At 33.7% G+C, this 17,339-nt stretch overlaps 2 protein-coding genes across 2 annotated transcripts; one reads left to right on the top strand and one right to left on the bottom strand.

Annotated features, from left to right (window-relative positions):
• Nucleotides 1-9,994: 9,994 nt before the first annotated feature.
• Nucleotides 9,995-12,826, top strand: LOC112800920 (mitochondrial outer membrane protein porin of 36 kDa). The gene is made up of 6 exons (XM_025843373.2): nt 9,995-10,378; nt 10,467-10,534; nt 11,142-11,252; nt 11,770-11,856; nt 11,963-12,171; nt 12,257-12,826. The coding sequence occupies exons 1-6, from the start codon at nt 10,330-10,332 to the stop codon at nt 12,561-12,563; spliced, it is 831 nt and encodes a 276-aa protein (XP_025699158.1). The 5' UTR covers nt 9,995-10,329; the 3' UTR covers nt 12,564-12,826.
• Nucleotides 12,827-13,683: 857 nt separating this feature from the next.
• Nucleotides 13,684-16,076, bottom strand: LOC112800919 (uncharacterized). The gene is made up of 8 exons (XM_025843372.3): nt 15,835-16,076; nt 15,466-15,545; nt 15,265-15,358; nt 15,008-15,162; nt 14,772-14,892; nt 14,484-14,675; nt 14,054-14,137; nt 13,684-13,950 (listed from the first exon to the last, which is right to left on the bottom strand). Exons 1-7 carry the CDS (start codon nt 15,931-15,933, stop codon nt 14,102-14,104), a joined length of 777 nt encoding a protein of 258 aa, XP_025699157.1. The 5' UTR covers nt 15,934-16,076; the 3' UTR covers nt 13,684-13,950; nt 14,054-14,101.
• Nucleotides 16,077-17,339: the final 1,263 nt, after the last annotated feature.

The raw sequence follows: 17,339 nt of genomic DNA, 5'->3' as shown, positions 1-17,339 counted from the left end.
AGCTTAAGTCTCAGCCCCAGCACACACCAAGTGGGCCCCAGAAGTGGATTTCTGCACTATCTATCTTAGTTTACTCATTTTTTGTAAACCTAGGTTACTAGTTTAGTATTTAAACAACTTTTAGAGATTTATTTTGGATCTCATGACATTTTTAGATCTGAATTTTATACTCTTTGACGGCATAAGTCTCTAAACTCCATTGTTGGGGGTGAAGAGCTCTGCAGCATCTCGATGAATTAATGCAATTGTTTCTATTTTCCATTCAAACATGTTTGTTCCTATCTAAGATGTTCATTCGCGCTTCACTACGAAGAAGGTGATGATCCGTGACACTCATCACCTTCCTCAATCCACGAACGTGTGCCTGACAACCACCTCTGTTCTACATCAGATTGAATGAGTATCTCTTAGATTTCTTAATCAGAATCTTCGTAGTATAAGCTAGAATTGATGGCGGCATTCATGAGAATCCGGAAAGTCTAAACCTTGTCTGTGGTATTCCGAGTAGGATTCAAGGATTGAATGGCTGTGATGAGCTTCAAACTCGCGATTGTTGGGCGTAGTGACAAACGCAAAAGGATCAATGGATCTTATTCTGACATGATCGAGAACCAACAGATGATTAGACGTGCTGTGACAGAGCATTTGGACCATTTTCACTGAGAGAATGGGAAGTAGCCATTGACAACGGTGACACCCTACATACAGCTTGCCATGGAAGGAACTTTGCACTTTTGAAAGTGAGGAAGCATTATGTTACAGAAATTCAGAAGACAAAGCATCTCCAAAACTCCAACATATTCTCCATTACTGCATAATAAGTATTTATTTCATGCTCTTTTATCTTTTACAACCGAGGCTAAAGAATCATATTGGTATCCTGACTAAGATTAATAAGATAACCATAGCTTGCTTCAAACCAACAATCTCCATGGGATTCGACCCTTACTCACGTAAGGTATTACTTGGACGACCCAGTGCACTTGCTGGTTAGTGGTACGAGTTGTGAAAAGTGTGATTTACAATTTCGTGCACCACATGCGTACATATATCAAGAGGTATTTTCTAGGTTGTAATGGGGTTAGGGTCAAGGTAGGGATATATATTTGGCTAAGTGGACTAAAAATTGAATCTTTTGATTAACCTAAGCTTCCCACCTAGCCTATATAACATCCTATACAATTATATACTAGTCTAACTACCCATTCCTTACTTTTTCACATACTCATGTATTCTCTTTTGCTTTATAACACATATGCATTGACTTTTATTAAACTTTACCTTGGGGCATTTTTGTCCCCTTTTTTATTACTTTTTTTTCTTTTTCTCTTTTTCTCTCTTTTTTTTCGCTTCTTTCTATTTCTTTTTTTTTCTTTTTCATATATTTTTTCTTTTATTTTTCTCTTCTTTTTTTTTCTTTCAACTATATACAAGAACATCAATGTATAAGGTCTAACATTTTGATCAATAGATAAGTATGTATCCGATTCCCAAATATAGAAATTCAAAACAAAGACATCCTTTTACCTCAACCAATATCCCACCCTGCTTCCCCACACTTGAATAACACATGCACACTAGCCTAAGCTAATCAAAGATCCACATAGGGACATTCATGGTTTTTCGCTTCTTGGCTTATAATGTACTAGAATTAAGAATGAGTGGGTTAAGCGTAGGCTCAAAGTTAGTTGCAAAGGTTTTTCATATGGTAAGGCCATTTGGGTAGTGGCTAAGTGAATTGATGGCCTCAATCATATACATGCATTCATACATACAACAATGGATATATAGAGTCAAACAAAGTAAGGATCACAATCATAGAGAGAGAACAATGCACACAAGAAGGAGGATAAGTGGCTATAAGATGTAGTCACACAATAAGGCTCAAAACTCACTTGTTTGTGCTCTTAACTCAAAATCCATGATCCAAAGTACAATCTTCAACAAGCTTGGCATCAAAAGTTTTTTCAAAATTGGTAGGGTTGCCCTAAAATTTTCGTTTCCTAGGAAAGAACTCATTACTCCAACCAAGTAGACTTATCATGCAATTGGTGTCAAAGAAAACCTAATCATGTAACCTATCCTAACTAACAAAGAGATTCAAAAGTTTATTCGGGTGTTACCTACGGAGATCAGTCGACCGACCTCTCCACACTTAAAACTTAGCACGGTCTTTCGTGCTATGAGTGATGCACAATGGGTGGCCGGATCCGGAATGTCCTTTATCTCCCTCATCAGTACTAACTCCACTTGAGGTTGCGGTGGATGTGGAGATATCCGGTTCCTCCATAGGTGGGGTGACTGATGAGCGGATAACTTATACGCTTTTTGGCATTGATTTTAGGTAGTTTTTAATAGGATCTAGCTACTTTTAGGGATGTTTTTATTAGTTTTTATACAAAATTCAAATTTCTAGACTTTACTATGAGTTTGTGTGTTTTTCAGTGATTTCAGGTATTTTCTGGCTGAAATTGAGGGACCTGAGTAAAAATCTGATAGGAGGCTAAAAAAGGACTACAAATGCTGTTGGATTCTGACCTCCCTGCACTCGAAATGAATTTTCTAGAGTTACAGAAATCCAAATGGAGAGCTCTCAATTGCGTTAGAAAGTAGACATCCAGGGCTTTCCAGAAATATATAATAGTTCATACTTTATTCTAGTTTAGATGACGCAAATTGGCATTCAATGCCAGTTCCATGCTGCATTCTGGAGTAAAACGCCAGAAACACGTCACAAACCAGAGTTAAACGCCAAAAATACGTTACAACTTGGCGTTTAACCCCAAGAGAAGCCACTGCACGTGTAAAGCTCAAGCTCAGCCGAAGCACACACCAAAGTGGGCCCCGGAAGTGGATTTCTGCACTAAGACTTATTTCTGTAAACCCTAGTAACTAGTCTAGTATAAATAGGACTTTTTACTATTGTATTTTCATCGGGGGATTCTTAGAACATCTTTGGATTATCTTTTGATCCTTTGATCACATTTTGGGGGCTGGCCTCACGGCCATGCCTGGACCTTTATCACTTATGTATTTTCAACGGTGGAGTTTCTACACACCATAGATTAAGGTGTGGAGCTCTGCTGTACCTCGAGTATTAATGCAAAGTACTATTGTTCTTCTATTCAATTCACGCTTATTATTATTCTAAGATATCCATTCGCACCCAAGAACCTGATGAAGGTGATGATTATGTGATGCTCATCACCATTCTCACTTATGAACGTGTGCCTGACAACCACTTTCGTTCTACATGCAAATAAGCTTGAATGAATATCTCTTGGATTCCTTAATCAGAATCTTTGTGGTATAAGCTAGAATCCATTGGCAGCATTCTTGAGAATCCGGAAAGTCTAAACCTTGTCTGTGGTATTCGGATTAGGATTCAGGGATTCAATAACTGTGACGAGCTTCAAACTTGCGACTGTAAGGCGTGGTGACAACGCAAAAGGATAGTAAATCCTATTCTTACATGATCGAGAACCGACAGATGATTAGCCGTGCGGTGACAGCGCACCTGGACCATTTTCACTGAGAGAACGGACGGTAGCCATTGACAACGGTGATCCCCCAACATACAGCTTGCCATGGAAAGGAGTAAGAATGATTGGATGAAAGCAGTAGGAAAGTAGAAATTCAGAAGGAACACAGTATCTTCATGCGCTTATCTGGAATTCCCACCAATGAATTACATAAGTATCTCTATCTTTATTTTATGCTTTATTTATCTTTATATTTGAAAACCATTATAACCATTAGAATCCGCCTGACTGAGATTTACAAGATGACCATAGCTTACTTCAAGCCGACAATCTCCGTGGGATCGACCCTTACTCACGTAAGGTTTATTACTTGGACGACCCAGTGCACTTGCTGGTTAGTTGTACGAAGTTGTGAAAAAGAGTGATATTACAATTGTGCATACCAAGTTGTTGGCGCCATTGAGATCACAATTTCGTGCACCATGGCCATCGGTGCGTACGCGCACAGTACGCGTACGCGCCCCTGGGGTAATCGCAATCCGCGCGCAGGCGTAACGTGCGTGGGCACGCCCATGAGGATCATGACCTAGCCGCTAAACGCGCCAGCTTATAGCTTGGCTCCTGGCTTTGGCTCCTGGCGGCGCGAATCTGCGCGGACGTGCCATGTGCGCGCGCGCGCCGTTGTTGAAATTCAAAGCTCAATTTTTCCATGCTCCTTTCCTTTATGCGTGCTCCCATTCTCTCCTCCAAGTCATCCTTTCCCTATAAACTCTGAAACCACTTAACACACGGATCACGGCATCGAATGATACTAAAAGAGGATTAAAAATATATCCAATTTAGTGCAAAGGAAGCATGTTTTCATCCATGAGGCAAAATTGGGAAAGGAACACAAAATCATGCATTTTCATATGAATAGGTGCATAGGGTCATTGATAAAACCCTCAAAATCTATACAAGATAAACCCTAAAAATGGGGTTTATCAGGATGCTCTTTCTTCACTTCTTCAACCCAAGCTTGCCTTGAAAACCTGAAATCACTTGACAAATACATCAAGGCACCAAATGGGATCAAAGTGAATAAAATTTAGCAATAAAAAGGCCTAAAGAGCACGTTTTCACTTTCAAGCACAAATTAGGAAGATATCATAAAACTATGCTATTTCAATGGATAAATGCAAGAATAGTCAATGAAATCCACCTAATTAAAGCAAATAAATACCATGAATTGTGGATTCATTAGCGGAATGCTTCTTTCTTTAGATAGCACTGCCCAAAACATTGAACCTTCTCAGGAAGCTCTCAATGAAACTCTAACTCTTGTTCTTTCTCCTTGTCTTCAGAAGGAAGAAACATTTTCTTTTTGTATCTCCTTTCATGTTGCTGAGTTGCTTTCTTCTAAGTCAACTCCTTGAGCTGTGTACTACCAACTTATCATTTCACTATTTTCAATTAATCCTTAAATTAGAAACTTTGAATCTGAGCATTTTTACTTGACCGAAAGCCTCAAAGAAGCAATAAAAAAATTATTCAATGGTAAACCCAGATCTGAACCCTTGAGCTATAACTTTGTCCCCCAAGAAACAATTGTGACCATTGATTCACAGCAGTGATTATCAGAAATCACTTTCTCCATTTATCCCAAATTGGAGTAGCAGAGTGTTGGAGAAGGAGTGAAGAAAGTAAATTGCATGCAAATAGAAATAAATCACCTTTAGCTTCTGACTTAGCTTGAAATAGTTTGATTTGGGTGATTAGACCTTTGCCTTTTGGATTAAGCTTTCTCTTTCTTTATTCTATGGTGAATGAATGAGGAACGAAGCTTTCTATCTCTCTTTTCTTTCTGGTTCTTTTACTGAAGCAAACATGTGAACTTTGGCTTTGGAGATCTTCAGCTTGATGGATTCTTCATGGAGTTGGGTTGGATTTGTTTTATTTACCCCAGTAGTTTTCTTTGCATTATTTTCTATGGACTTCATTGGTTAGAAAGACCCACCAGCAATGATTTTGATTCCTTGCATTTGGGCTGTTGTTTCTTTTAATTTGATGATTAAAAATATAATTAAAAAATAATGTTTGTCATCATCAATTTAAATTAGTTAATTTCTTAACTCAACAGAAGGGTTAATCACATCTCCTTGAAAAATCCTCTGAACTAAACCCCACACATCCTGCCCCACTACATCCCAGTACTTTTTGAAGAAGAAAGCTTGGAACCATTCTGGCCCTAGGAATTTGAAAGGGCTCATGCTATCCACTGCTACTTTAACTTCCAAGACCGAAACTAGCTTTAAAATGTTCTCACAAGCTTCATGGCTGAGACAAGGCCTCGGAAAATCCCCCAAACAGTCCACTTCCACCGGCAATTAATTCAGAATTCAAACTAATTCAAAAGAAAACTAAATCAAATCAAATCTCATTCATTAAGTATTCTTGGAAAGTTTTTTCTTCAAGATAAGCCCTCCTGATCTTCTCCACAATTGGCAATTAATGCTTGATTTCTTGGGCTTATGCTAGGCCTTGAGTTACCCACCAAAATGCTTGAAGAATTGAGAAATTGGTGAGTGAATTGAAGGCCTTGGGGGTGATTTGTTTGGTGAGTTATATACACCACCACCACCATGCATACAATGCATAGGCCACAATTGAAGAAGTTTGGCCTTTGTTTTGCACCCCACGTATAACACAGGATACCCCACGTTATATGCATGGCTTCATGCAAGCTTTGGGGGTGCTGTTTGCTTTGGCAATGCAAGTAGTATGCATGGCCCTCCACGTTTGATGTAAGGCTTCAATTGGCCATGGGGTCTCTGGTTTGCTTCCCAAGTACAATGCATAACTCCTCATGTATGATGCATGGTTGCATTTGGCACTCTCTAGCCTCTGTTTGCTTTCCACGTACAACACATAGCTCCCCACGTATAACGCATAGCTCCATTTGGCGAAGATTGGCCTCTGTTTGCTTGGCAAGTATAACGTATGGTGAGGCACGTTATACGCATGGCTTACTTTGGTGCTTTTTTGTCCAGAGAGCTCTATGTTTGGTCCAGAGAGTTCTCTATTTGATTCCTCCTTCTTCTGCCTCTTCTTTGTGATGATCCCTAACCTCTTCTTTCTCCTTTATCTTTGCTAACTTTCCTCCAAATTCTCTTGTAACAAATAAATTCAAACTAACTCAAAGTAATACTCACTAAATCATAAAATCATTTTTTATCTAAAAAGAATCATTAGCTTATTGAATGAAATTCTAAAGAAAAAATAACTAAAGATACGAATGCATCACAATACCAAACTTGAGACTTTTCTTGTCCTTAAGCAAACAAAGAATCATGCATTCATAATTGAAGAACTAAACCTCACAAATCAAGTGTCTTGTAGTATTTCCAATAGGTTTGGTAAGCCTTTTCACTTGTACACAATCTAACACAAAAATCTTAATCCTTGGAAGACTTCCTTCCTGATCATATTATAGAATCCTCTCTTATCAATTCAAACCATGAAGCAAGCTTAACTCTTTTCTTTCACAATTTCTTTTATAAAGGTGCTTTGTACCTTGAGCCTAGCTGTAACTCTAAATGTTTTGTCTCAAACTTTGTTCGATATAGAAACATCACAAACACTTGATCAGGGAACCCTTTAAGTTCATATAGTCTTTTAAACCTTCCCAATCAGTGGTGCTTAGAGCTTTTAGCTTTCTCTTTCTTTGGGGGTGTTTTGCACTTTGAGCCTAGCCATTGTAACAACCCAATTTTTAGTACGTCATGATCATACTAAAATCAAGCATCACTAACTTGCTTTTCTAAAAATTAACTAAATATTTATTATTAAGCCTGTAATTGTATTAGCGCGCGATCGAATTTCTGGAAAAACTGAAATAATTAAATAAGTATGATAAAATGACACAAACATCAAAGATAGAGATAATATATATATATATATATATATATATATATATATATATATATATATATATATATGTAACTGTCATACAGGTCATAAGTTAGCGTACAACCCCTCACATCTTGTTACTATATACATAATCAATACTCCGAGCCCTAGTCTATATAGAAAGCCCCTAACCTAGCACCCGAAAACTAGGCTAGTCAATTATATACATCCTACTATCTCAGTGAGTCTAATCAAAACTGAGAGACTAAACACAAAAGTTAGGCTAACACAAAAAAAAACTCTCAAAAGCCACATCTTCAGCTCCTAAGCATCAACTGTCCTCGAACACTCCTCAAGATTCTCATCCTCATTATCAGAAATCTCAATAATCTCAAAAGGGATCCTGGCGCTCATACTACTGCTTTAATCCACACTCGTCGGTCCACTAATGAAAAGGGTCAAAGAAGGGGTACCCGTCTAATAGATACCAATTATCATCCTATTTTAATGATCTAACAATCTAATTAGTTCGATTACCTATTTGATTTTATTAATCATGCTTGCAAGACATTTAGTAAAATATTTTTTTCTTTGTTACAACTTACATTAGATAGCAAAAATATTCACGAAAGTGGATTATTACAGAAATTACTCTCAACATGAAAATAAATCGAGACCAGTAAAATTTTTATAAAGGCAAGATTCACCTCTGTAAATAATTAGAGATGGAGATGGAGTAAAAATTATTTGTATAATGAGGATTCACTAAATTTTATAAAAATGAATTTATTAAATTTTTTATTTATATGTTAGATTATATTAAATTGTGTTTATATTATATTATATTATATTTTGTTAAATTATATTAAATTATGTTATACTTTTGTGTTATTTTTTAAAAGTAACATACATAGATAATCATATATTGGTTTTTTTTGTTGAAACAATTAAATATGCCATGATGAAAATAGAATAGGAGTGAGATATTTTCTTAAATGAAAATGAATAAGAGTATTCATTGTCATTTTTACTTACATATAAAGGGACGGATTCAGAAATGTTATTATGGATGTCAATAACACATATAATATTAAAAATTATATAAAAAATTATATAATATAAGATGTATTATAAAAATATATCGATAGAGAATATATTTTAAAGTACAAAAAATATGTGTGTATTTTTTACTAACGAATTGGTCGATTCTTCATATTATACAATTCATCGATAATAGAATTTGTGTCAAATTTTTCAACAATTTTCTTTTCAATATAATTAAAAGACAATTAACAAAAAATTCTTCTTTTATTTTATTTCTGAGTTATTTTTTACAATATTCATAGTTGAAAAAGATCTCTTAGTTGTAATAGTTAAAATAGAGAGGATTAATACCAAGTGAATAAAAAAAGACGATCACAAGAAGAAAAAGAATTCACTTTATGAGATTTAAAAAGTTTTATTTAATTAAAAAATATTAATAATAATATTTTTTTCAGATTTTTTAATATTATTACTTACTTTTTAGATATTAGAAATCATTAATATTTAAATTGGACTGAACTTTTATTTATACTAGACTAAATATTAAATAATTTTTTAAAATTAAATTATATATAATAACTTATTACTATTAATTTTTTTAAAAAAATTGGGAATGCCTAGGGGTGGCAAACGGGCCTAAACCCGTCGGGCCGGCCCGCGTAACCCGCCAAAAAAAGCGGGTTTGGCTGAAAAATTAGGACCGCCAAATAGTAAAAGTCCGCCTAACCTGCACCGCTTAAACTGCGGATTTTGGCGGGGCGGAGCGGGCTTCCCCGCCGGACTTAGTATTTTTTGGCAAGGGGTATTTTTTTAATTTTTTTTGCCAAAACCCAACTTCCCCCAACCCAACTTACAAGAGAATGAAGATGAAAATTGAGTATTTTGGATTATGTTTATTTTATTTTAGAGACAATATTTATAATTATGTTTTGGATTATGTTTATTTTGTTTTGGGAACAATATTTATAATTATTTTTGGATGAAAACTTGGTTTATAATTAGGTTTATTAGATATTTATAATTACAAAAACTTTAATGTTTGTGAATATAAAAATTATAATTTGTTTATACTTTTAGAAATTATAATAGTTAAAAATAAAGAACAGAAGAGAATTTTTTATACCTTTATATATATTATTTAATAGTTAAAAATAAAAAAAAAAAGAATATTTAACGGGTTAGTCCGCCGGCCCGCCAGTCTGCCATTAGGCGGGACGGGCTGAAATTCTGAGACCGCCTCACTAGGCAGGGTGAGACGGACTTTTAACGGAACGGGACGAACTTTCCCACTTGCCACACCCCCAACTGAGACTTCCACTCGTTCCCTTTATATTTGTTTCTAGTAACTACCTAACTAATTAATGAGTTTTTACTTTTTATTAATGTACTTTCTTTTATAAAAAAAAATCTAAATATTTAAAAAAATAATATTACACAATCAAATTTTTTTAATAATTAAATTTAATTACATTAATTTAACATAATAAAAATCAATTATAATTAATATTATTCTAAATTTTATTGTTCTTTATAGAATTTGATTCATACAAAAAAGAAAGCATTACTATTTAAAAAAGAATGTTGAACATGAATCGCACCGGAAGAATATGCCAGTGTTCCCCTTGCATTTCCCGTTCCTCGTGTCATAAATCAACTTGTACTATGACAACATGCGATCCAATTCACGATCCAACGGTCAAAGTTAATCGTCTTAGTCTCACACAAACCCCACAAAATTAGGGAACTCTCTCCTTCATCCATCACCACTCGCGCCATTCCCACACTTAAACATTACCATCACCAGACACCTTCACATATTTTCGCTCTCTCTTGTTTTCTATTCTCTCTTCTTACATTTTCCTTTCTCGTGTTTTCTGCTTCCATTTTTTGGAGAAAATTTTTAAAGAAACAAGTCATGGTGAAAGGTCCAGGATTCTACTCCGATATCGGCAAGAAGGCTAGAGGTTATTGATTTTTCTTTTTTTTTTCTTCTCATTGTATTATGCAATTCTTTTGTTTGTTTTCTAATTATGTGCATTTATCGCGATGCAGATCTTCTGTACAAGGATTACCAGAACGATCGCAAGTTTACTCTCACCACTTACACTACCAGCGGAGTGGTGAGTTTAGCTTCTTTTTTTTTCCCTTTATTTTAGCTAGGATATTTGATTTACGGTTGTATTTTCGTTGTGTTTTGGCTATAGAAATGCTATTACGTTATATTGAGGCATTGTTTTAAATTTTCTTCAATTTCTATGTTTTAAGGTTTAATTGCTCGTTTACTGTAAAAGAAAGTGGAGGAAAGTAACATATTCTGGAAAAAATCAGGATAGTGTCAAGAAAATTATTAGAGAAACTATTAGAAAGACCTTGCGTTTATGGTTGCCTTAAATTGATAGGGCTTAATGATGTTATAAGGCTTAATGATTGATCTATATCCTGATTTGGCATCGTAATTGTTGTGTTTGAAGCTATGATTACTCTCTGTTGAAACTTGGAATATATGTTTGTTGTTTGGATCTTGCTCGGTTTTAGTCTCTTGCCAATACGTGATAATTTTCAATACTAGCTAAGTATTTGTAATTGATTCAAGAAGCTGCTTTTGGAATTTTCATATCACGAATAGTTGATACCTAGATTGTTATTATGAATTCAGGGTTAACTAATTAAGCCTAAGAGATGAGGTTTCTTCGTGTTCTGATAGTTTCAGTTGATTTCTATCTTCAGGAAATCACTTCAACTGGTCTCAAGAAGGGCAATGTATATTTGGCGGATGTTGCCACAAAGCTGAAGAACAAGAACATCACGACTGATGTCAAAGTGGACAGTAACTCAAATGTGAGTCGGATTATCTTGCTAGGATGATTATACTTATCAAACAAAATGATGCTCCATTTTCCATATATATATATATATATCTGTGTGTGTGTGTGCTGGATAACTTCTACAACAACATACATATCCCTCAATTTTTTAGAGTATTCAAGTATTGGAATAATTGTATTTTGTTAGTTATTAAAGTAATATAATTTCTTTAAGAAATTTTGTCAGTATGCTTCATTGGCTGTATTGATTTATTTCAACTCCTATGATTGGAACATATATCTGAATTATTTATTCTAACATGTTTAATTTATTGTTTTTTTTTTCTATTGCTTTAAATTCTAATTATGGTAGAAGCAGTGTTTCATTGTTGCTTGTTTCTCTTATATGTGATATATAACTGATTTTTCTTACCCAATATGGCATGTTGTATGTGGTGCCCATTTCCATTTAACAATCCTAGCATAGTCTCGTGCAACAAAATTTTCTACGTTTGCAAGCGCTTATGGTATTGTTTTGGAATATTTTTCAGCTCTTTACTACCGTTACGGTGGATGAGCCTTCACCTGGACTCAAGACAATTTTTAGCTTTATTTTTCCGGATCAAAAATCTGGCAAGGTACTGAAAACTTTCCTATATGTCCTACTTTGTGAATGCTTACTAGTTATTTACCATATAGTTACAATAAATGAGGATTTTTATTCTCTCTTGGATATTTAAAAAGGTGGAGCTCCAGTACCAGCATGAGCATGCTGGAATCAGCACTAGCCTTGGATTGACGGCAAAACCCATCGTTAACTTCTCTGGTGTTGTTGGAAATAATCTTGTCACTCTTGGGACAGATGTTTCATTTGATACTGCATCTGGCAACTTAACCAAGTACAATGCAGGGCTGAGCCTGACCCATTCTGACCTGATTGCATCTTTGAGTCTGTGAGTACCTATGCCTGCCAAATTTCATGATTACCTTTTATTTTTATTCCTCTTCTATTTTATGTTCTTTGGTTGATAAATGCAGGAATGATAAAGGAGACACCCTCATTGCCTCCTATCACCAGAATGTAAATATACTGACAAACACTGCGGTTGCTGCTGAGTTTTCTCATAGCTTTTCCAGCCATGAAAACAGACTCACTATCGGAACACAACATGCACTCGACCCCTTAACCTTGATCAAAGCTCGTGTCAACAACCATGGCAAGGCAACTGCTCACATCCAGCATGATTTGTCCATAAGAACCCGTTTCTCCATTACTGCTGAAGTTGACACTGGTGCCATTGACAAGAGTGCAAAGGTTGGCCTTGCTTTGGCCCTGAAGCCTTAAAGTCAGTTATTTGTGAGTGAAATGCCATGCCCTAGTTAGCTGTAGGTTTTTCGCTTCAGATTCCAGTTGGAGCAACCTTTGGTAGGTTATTTTTTGAGCTACCTTTTGGAAGCCAAATAATTGGCACAAAAAAGTTATTTACATATCTAAGTTTCAACTATCCCCAAACACAATTAATTTAATTGATATATTGCTGAGTACAATTTCGAAGGTGATTGTTTTTTTAATCCTACTTTTTCAATATTTATTTAAATTTTGATTCAGTTCATGTGTTATATAAATGATTTCATGTACAACACTAACTATGGATTCCACCTCCTTCCTTCCTCCCATTTTTACATTGTTAACATGAAATTTTAATTTTTAATGTTATTGTGAGTTTAAGAATTTGTAAGCTTTTTTAATGGCAAACTCGTCTTCCCAAGCAATGAGAATTTTTGCCATAGAATATTTTATTTGGATTTGATTAAATTATGATTCACATTAGAGTATTAATAAACTAATTGTCCACCATAACTTTCTTCTGTCCCTTTTAAGTCAAATTCAGGAGTTTAAAAAAAGAGGTCATATAATCTGCCAGAACATGTTACAGTTTGTCAACCAAAAACACCTTAGATGATAGATGTCTAGCATAGCAAAAAATAAGAGAATATATATATATATATATATATATATATATATATATATATATATATATATATATATTCAGTAAAATCTAATACTTAAAAAAATATAATAAAGAAAATACACAATAATACTTATTTCCAATTGACAAAAATAATGTTTTCAACTCTCATGATATTGGTAAGGAGTATTAGAGGCAAATGGGTGAGATTTGGATGGAGACAAGAGCAAAAGTTGACACTAAAAGGGGGCATAAAGCCGTTTTTGCAGGTGGAGTGCAGTGGCTCATGGAAATTTGATTTAATAAGATTATAGGTGATATGTGTATGAGTTGCTTGTTTTATTTTGTATATCGGCAAATTTTTTGTGTTTGTTGAGACTTTGTGGAGTATTTGTTGTGTTTGACAAAAACTTCTGATTTATAGTCTGTCCTTAATGGCAGTGCCCAAGGAAATAAACTATGAATCAAAAGACATTATTTTGGGTCAAGTTAGTATGAACAATCTAAAGAAAAATTGTCTTTATTGTGTCTGTCACCAACACCAAAACATAATAACTAAGAATAATGCATAATTATTTTCAAATAGAAAGAGACCACATTATCCTAAACCCCAGTAAGAATTTCACCCCTTCCCAATCTTAACACATTTCATCTTCTTGGTTGACATTTCTCCTTTTGTTGTAGCCTCAATTTCATTGTACCCGAAATTGTGTGATTGACAGTGTTGTGATCCATCCACATCATTATATCGACTCATCAAGGCTTATACAGCAAAAAATGAAAGAAACAAAGATTATTCATAAAACTCTATGTATAGGATTAATTTGATACTAATCCAAACTTGTCTAAAATAGAAAGACCGCACCTTAACACGAGAAGCGTTGAACATTTTGGAAATCTAAATTTTAACTCTTCATAAGCTCTGGGATATGCTAGCTGTCAAGTCAATCTGTAAGTCAATTATGTAAATCAAGTTAGATAAAAGTAACAAACTTGAAATTTATGGAGTATTATATGACTGCTTTTAGATAATCCTCTGAGGACTGAGATAAAGAGACATAAATATAGAGATTATGTAGATAGAAACCTATTTAGTTATGTAAACAAGGATAGAAATACAATTTTTAAGTAACAGACAAAAATAAATTCTTTTATTTTTCTATACTTCCTAAGAGTAGAAATAAAAATATCTGATTATGTCTCTCTGTCTTTACTTTATATTCTATCTCAGAACAGAATTCAAATGCAGCCCACGTGTATGTATGTGAAAGTTTATGCAGCAAATTAATTCAAACCTTATTATAAAAAAATCCAGGATCCTTCTCTTTGAACTTGGTGATGATGGAATCATTAAAACAAATGTCAACAACATCATATGCCGGTTCTTTCGGAGTGAAACAATTTTTCTTAACCTCAACTTTAAAAACGAATGATCTATCACATAACATACGTTGAAATTCTGAGAGTTGTGTTAAGTCAAAATCACCCTGTTTCAAAAAAAAAAGTGATACTAAATCAGTACTAATAAGTCATCATATCATAACCAAACTTACACTAATATATTATTATTTCATAAAACTTACATTTTCAGTAGATTTCAAAATCTCAGTGCAGGACTTATGGAGCAAAAGGCATCCAAGCTTTTCAAATATGACAAAGGTTGCACTTCCTGAGGAATCAATAACTTTCACCTTAATTCTATACCTGTTTTTATAATATATACAAATGAAATAATCAGCATAAATAAACCTCATACCAACACTATAATTTCAAGGAAAACAAATCAATATTTTGAAGAGTAAATGAAAAATATATTGACCTTGGAATAATATTCTCAACATGCTTTGAACACTTTTTACAATAGTATGACCCAAACTTCAGAACAACTTCAGTGCCACATCTACATTGAGCAACAAACCAATCAGGTCCACCAATCACTCCCATAATTGTACCATACACAGCATAATCACCATCCTAAAAGAAAAGTAACAAACAATAAAAAATGCGTTACTATTTTAATTTGGACTTGAATGATGAACATGAAAAGAAAGTAAAAAATAATAAAAAATGACTAACCTCTTTACATTCCTTCAATTTTCCAATTGTCTTCCGAGGTGTAATCTCGAGAAAATCTTCCGCAAGTGAGTAATAGTGATCATGTTTTTGAGCACTATGTGATTTCAAAGATGATATAAAGCAAGCAAAATTTTAGATATTATGTAAAGGAATATAGCAATACTATAGCATAGCCATGAAGCTTTAAAAAAAAGGTTGAACCTCGTATTAACGTTGGAAAGGGGTTTCTCCCTAATCAGAAATCTATCAAAGTTTTGTTTATGCTTAACGGTGCTATCAACCTGTTGCAACAATGCGGCGCAACAAAAGGGAAATAGAAAATTTAGTTAGCAAAGACAATAAACTTCAAGATAAAAAGGATACAAATGATCACAGTGCCGCATGATATGTAGGTTTGTACATATTTAGTTATTTTTGTTTTCCAAAACCACAAATAACATCTAACACCATGTTTTATTTATCAAATTGGAAGTGAATGATTAAATAAAATGGCATATGTCGCTACAACCAAACTCAAAATTTAATAAAAAACACATCATTAATTAACTATAGAAACAAGAATTTCTTAACCTTGTTGAAGGCTCGTGTGAACAACTTCGGTATGGAAATTCTTTTTGTCCATGACGTGTCCCCAAGAACACGTTTTGATGAGATCAACTTTTGAGGCATTGAAAAGCGTGCAGAGATTTGTTTTGCTTTCAGCCTTGAAACCTTAAAGATGGTTGATCAGTGATGGTAGATTTTCACACTTCCATTAGATGTTGATTTATTTCTGCTTGGTCTAGGGTTGAAATAAATTAGGGGGTGTTACGTATTTAGAATCTTTTTCGGTCACTAGAATCGTTAAAAATAGTAATTAACCAAGTTAATATAATAGTTAACTCACTCCTCTACTTAAATAAAATAAGTATCCGATTTTAGATTCTATTTTGTCTGTGCAAGCCCATAGATAGGGCTGGAAGTGAGTCAAGTTAGCTCATGAGCCAGTTCGAGCTCGACTCGTTAATAGCTCGATAAGCTAAGCTCGTGAGCTGGTGAGCCAAGCTTGAACCTAGAATTAAGCTCAGCTCATTAGCTCGTGAGCTGGCTCGATATATATATATATATATATATATATATATATATATATATATATATATATATATATATATATTTAGTCTATATTTTTAATATTATATATATACATATGAAATAGTAATATATAATTATATATTAATGATCTTAATTATTTAAAATTTTATATTTATTTATTACATATAATTTTGATGTAGGACATAAATAAAAAATTTATATTTATTGATAGATAAATAATATATAAAATTGTTCTTTTTAAATATTTTTTAAAATATATAAGTTACAATTTATTGATATAAAATTATAGATTTTGTATTTATGTTTCTATTATTTGAGCCAGCTCGTGAGCTTTCGGTGAGCCGAGCTTGAGATTAAGAAATAGGCTCGATTGTTAATGAGCCAAGCCGTGAGCCAAGCTCAATTTTGGTGAGCCGAGCTTGAGCTTGGTCTAGCTCGACTCAGCTCGGCTCACTTCCAGCCCTACCCATAGACCAAGAGCTTAGTTTGCATAATAATTTACGCAATCCATTTTAAGCTGAAAATGATTGCATTTTATTTTTAATAGATTACTTATTTATTTTCATATTTAAGAAATGTTCATTTTCACCTCATAAAAAAAAAGATAACTTCCATGTCAAATAAAAAAATAAAATTGATGACTAAATTTTCATCCAATAACTCTCAAATATCAATTTCATGTGAAGTTGACTTCACATGAGTTTTCACCTAATTTAAAATACAAACATTTTACATCGAATTTTTTTTATTTTATGTCAATTTTTTTATTTTAATAACCATATTAGACATATTAACAAATATCATTAAATCAATCATTTTTATTTAAAATATAAAATATATATTAAAAATTAATTAAATTATATATTATACATAAATATATAATAATTAATTTAATGATTAATTTTTTATATGTCCATCATATTTTTATTATTTTAATGTTTAGACAAATCCACAATCATGACCATTCAAACGAATTGCGAGGT

Source organism: Arachis hypogaea, chromosome 5 (assembly GCF_003086295.3).
Source record: "Arachis hypogaea cultivar Tifrunner chromosome 5, arahy.Tifrunner.gnm2.J5K5, whole genome shotgun sequence".
Classification (NCBI taxonomy): Eukaryota; Viridiplantae; Streptophyta; class Magnoliopsida; order Fabales; family Fabaceae; genus Arachis; species Arachis hypogaea.
This window is presented reverse-complemented; position numbering and strand designations above follow the sequence as displayed.

Excerpts from the sequence above, each read along its gene's own strand:
- LOC112800919 (XM_025843372.3), bottom strand. The coding sequence starts at position 15,933 with ATGCCTCAAAAGTTGATCTCATCAAAACGTGTTCTTGGGGACACGTCA. Across the intron at positions 15,359-15,465 it reads CTTTCCAACGTTAATACGAG|TGCTCAAAAACATGATCACT; the intron begins GTTCAACCTTTT and ends GAAATCACATAG. Across the intron at positions 14,893-15,007 it reads GTTGAGAATATTATTCCAAG|GTATAGAATTAAGGTGAAAG; the intron begins GTCAATATATTT and ends TTATAAAAACAG.
- LOC112800920 (XM_025843373.2), top strand. The coding sequence starts at position 10,330 with ATGGTGAAAGGTCCAGGATTCTACTCCGATATCGGCAAGAAGGCTAGA. Across the intron at positions 11,857-11,962 it reads CGGATCAAAAATCTGGCAAG|GTGGAGCTCCAGTACCAGCA; the intron begins GTACTGAAAACT and ends ATATTTAAAAAG. Across the intron at positions 12,172-12,256 it reads CTGATTGCATCTTTGAGTCT|GAATGATAAAGGAGACACCC; the intron begins GTGAGTACCTAT and ends TGATAAATGCAG.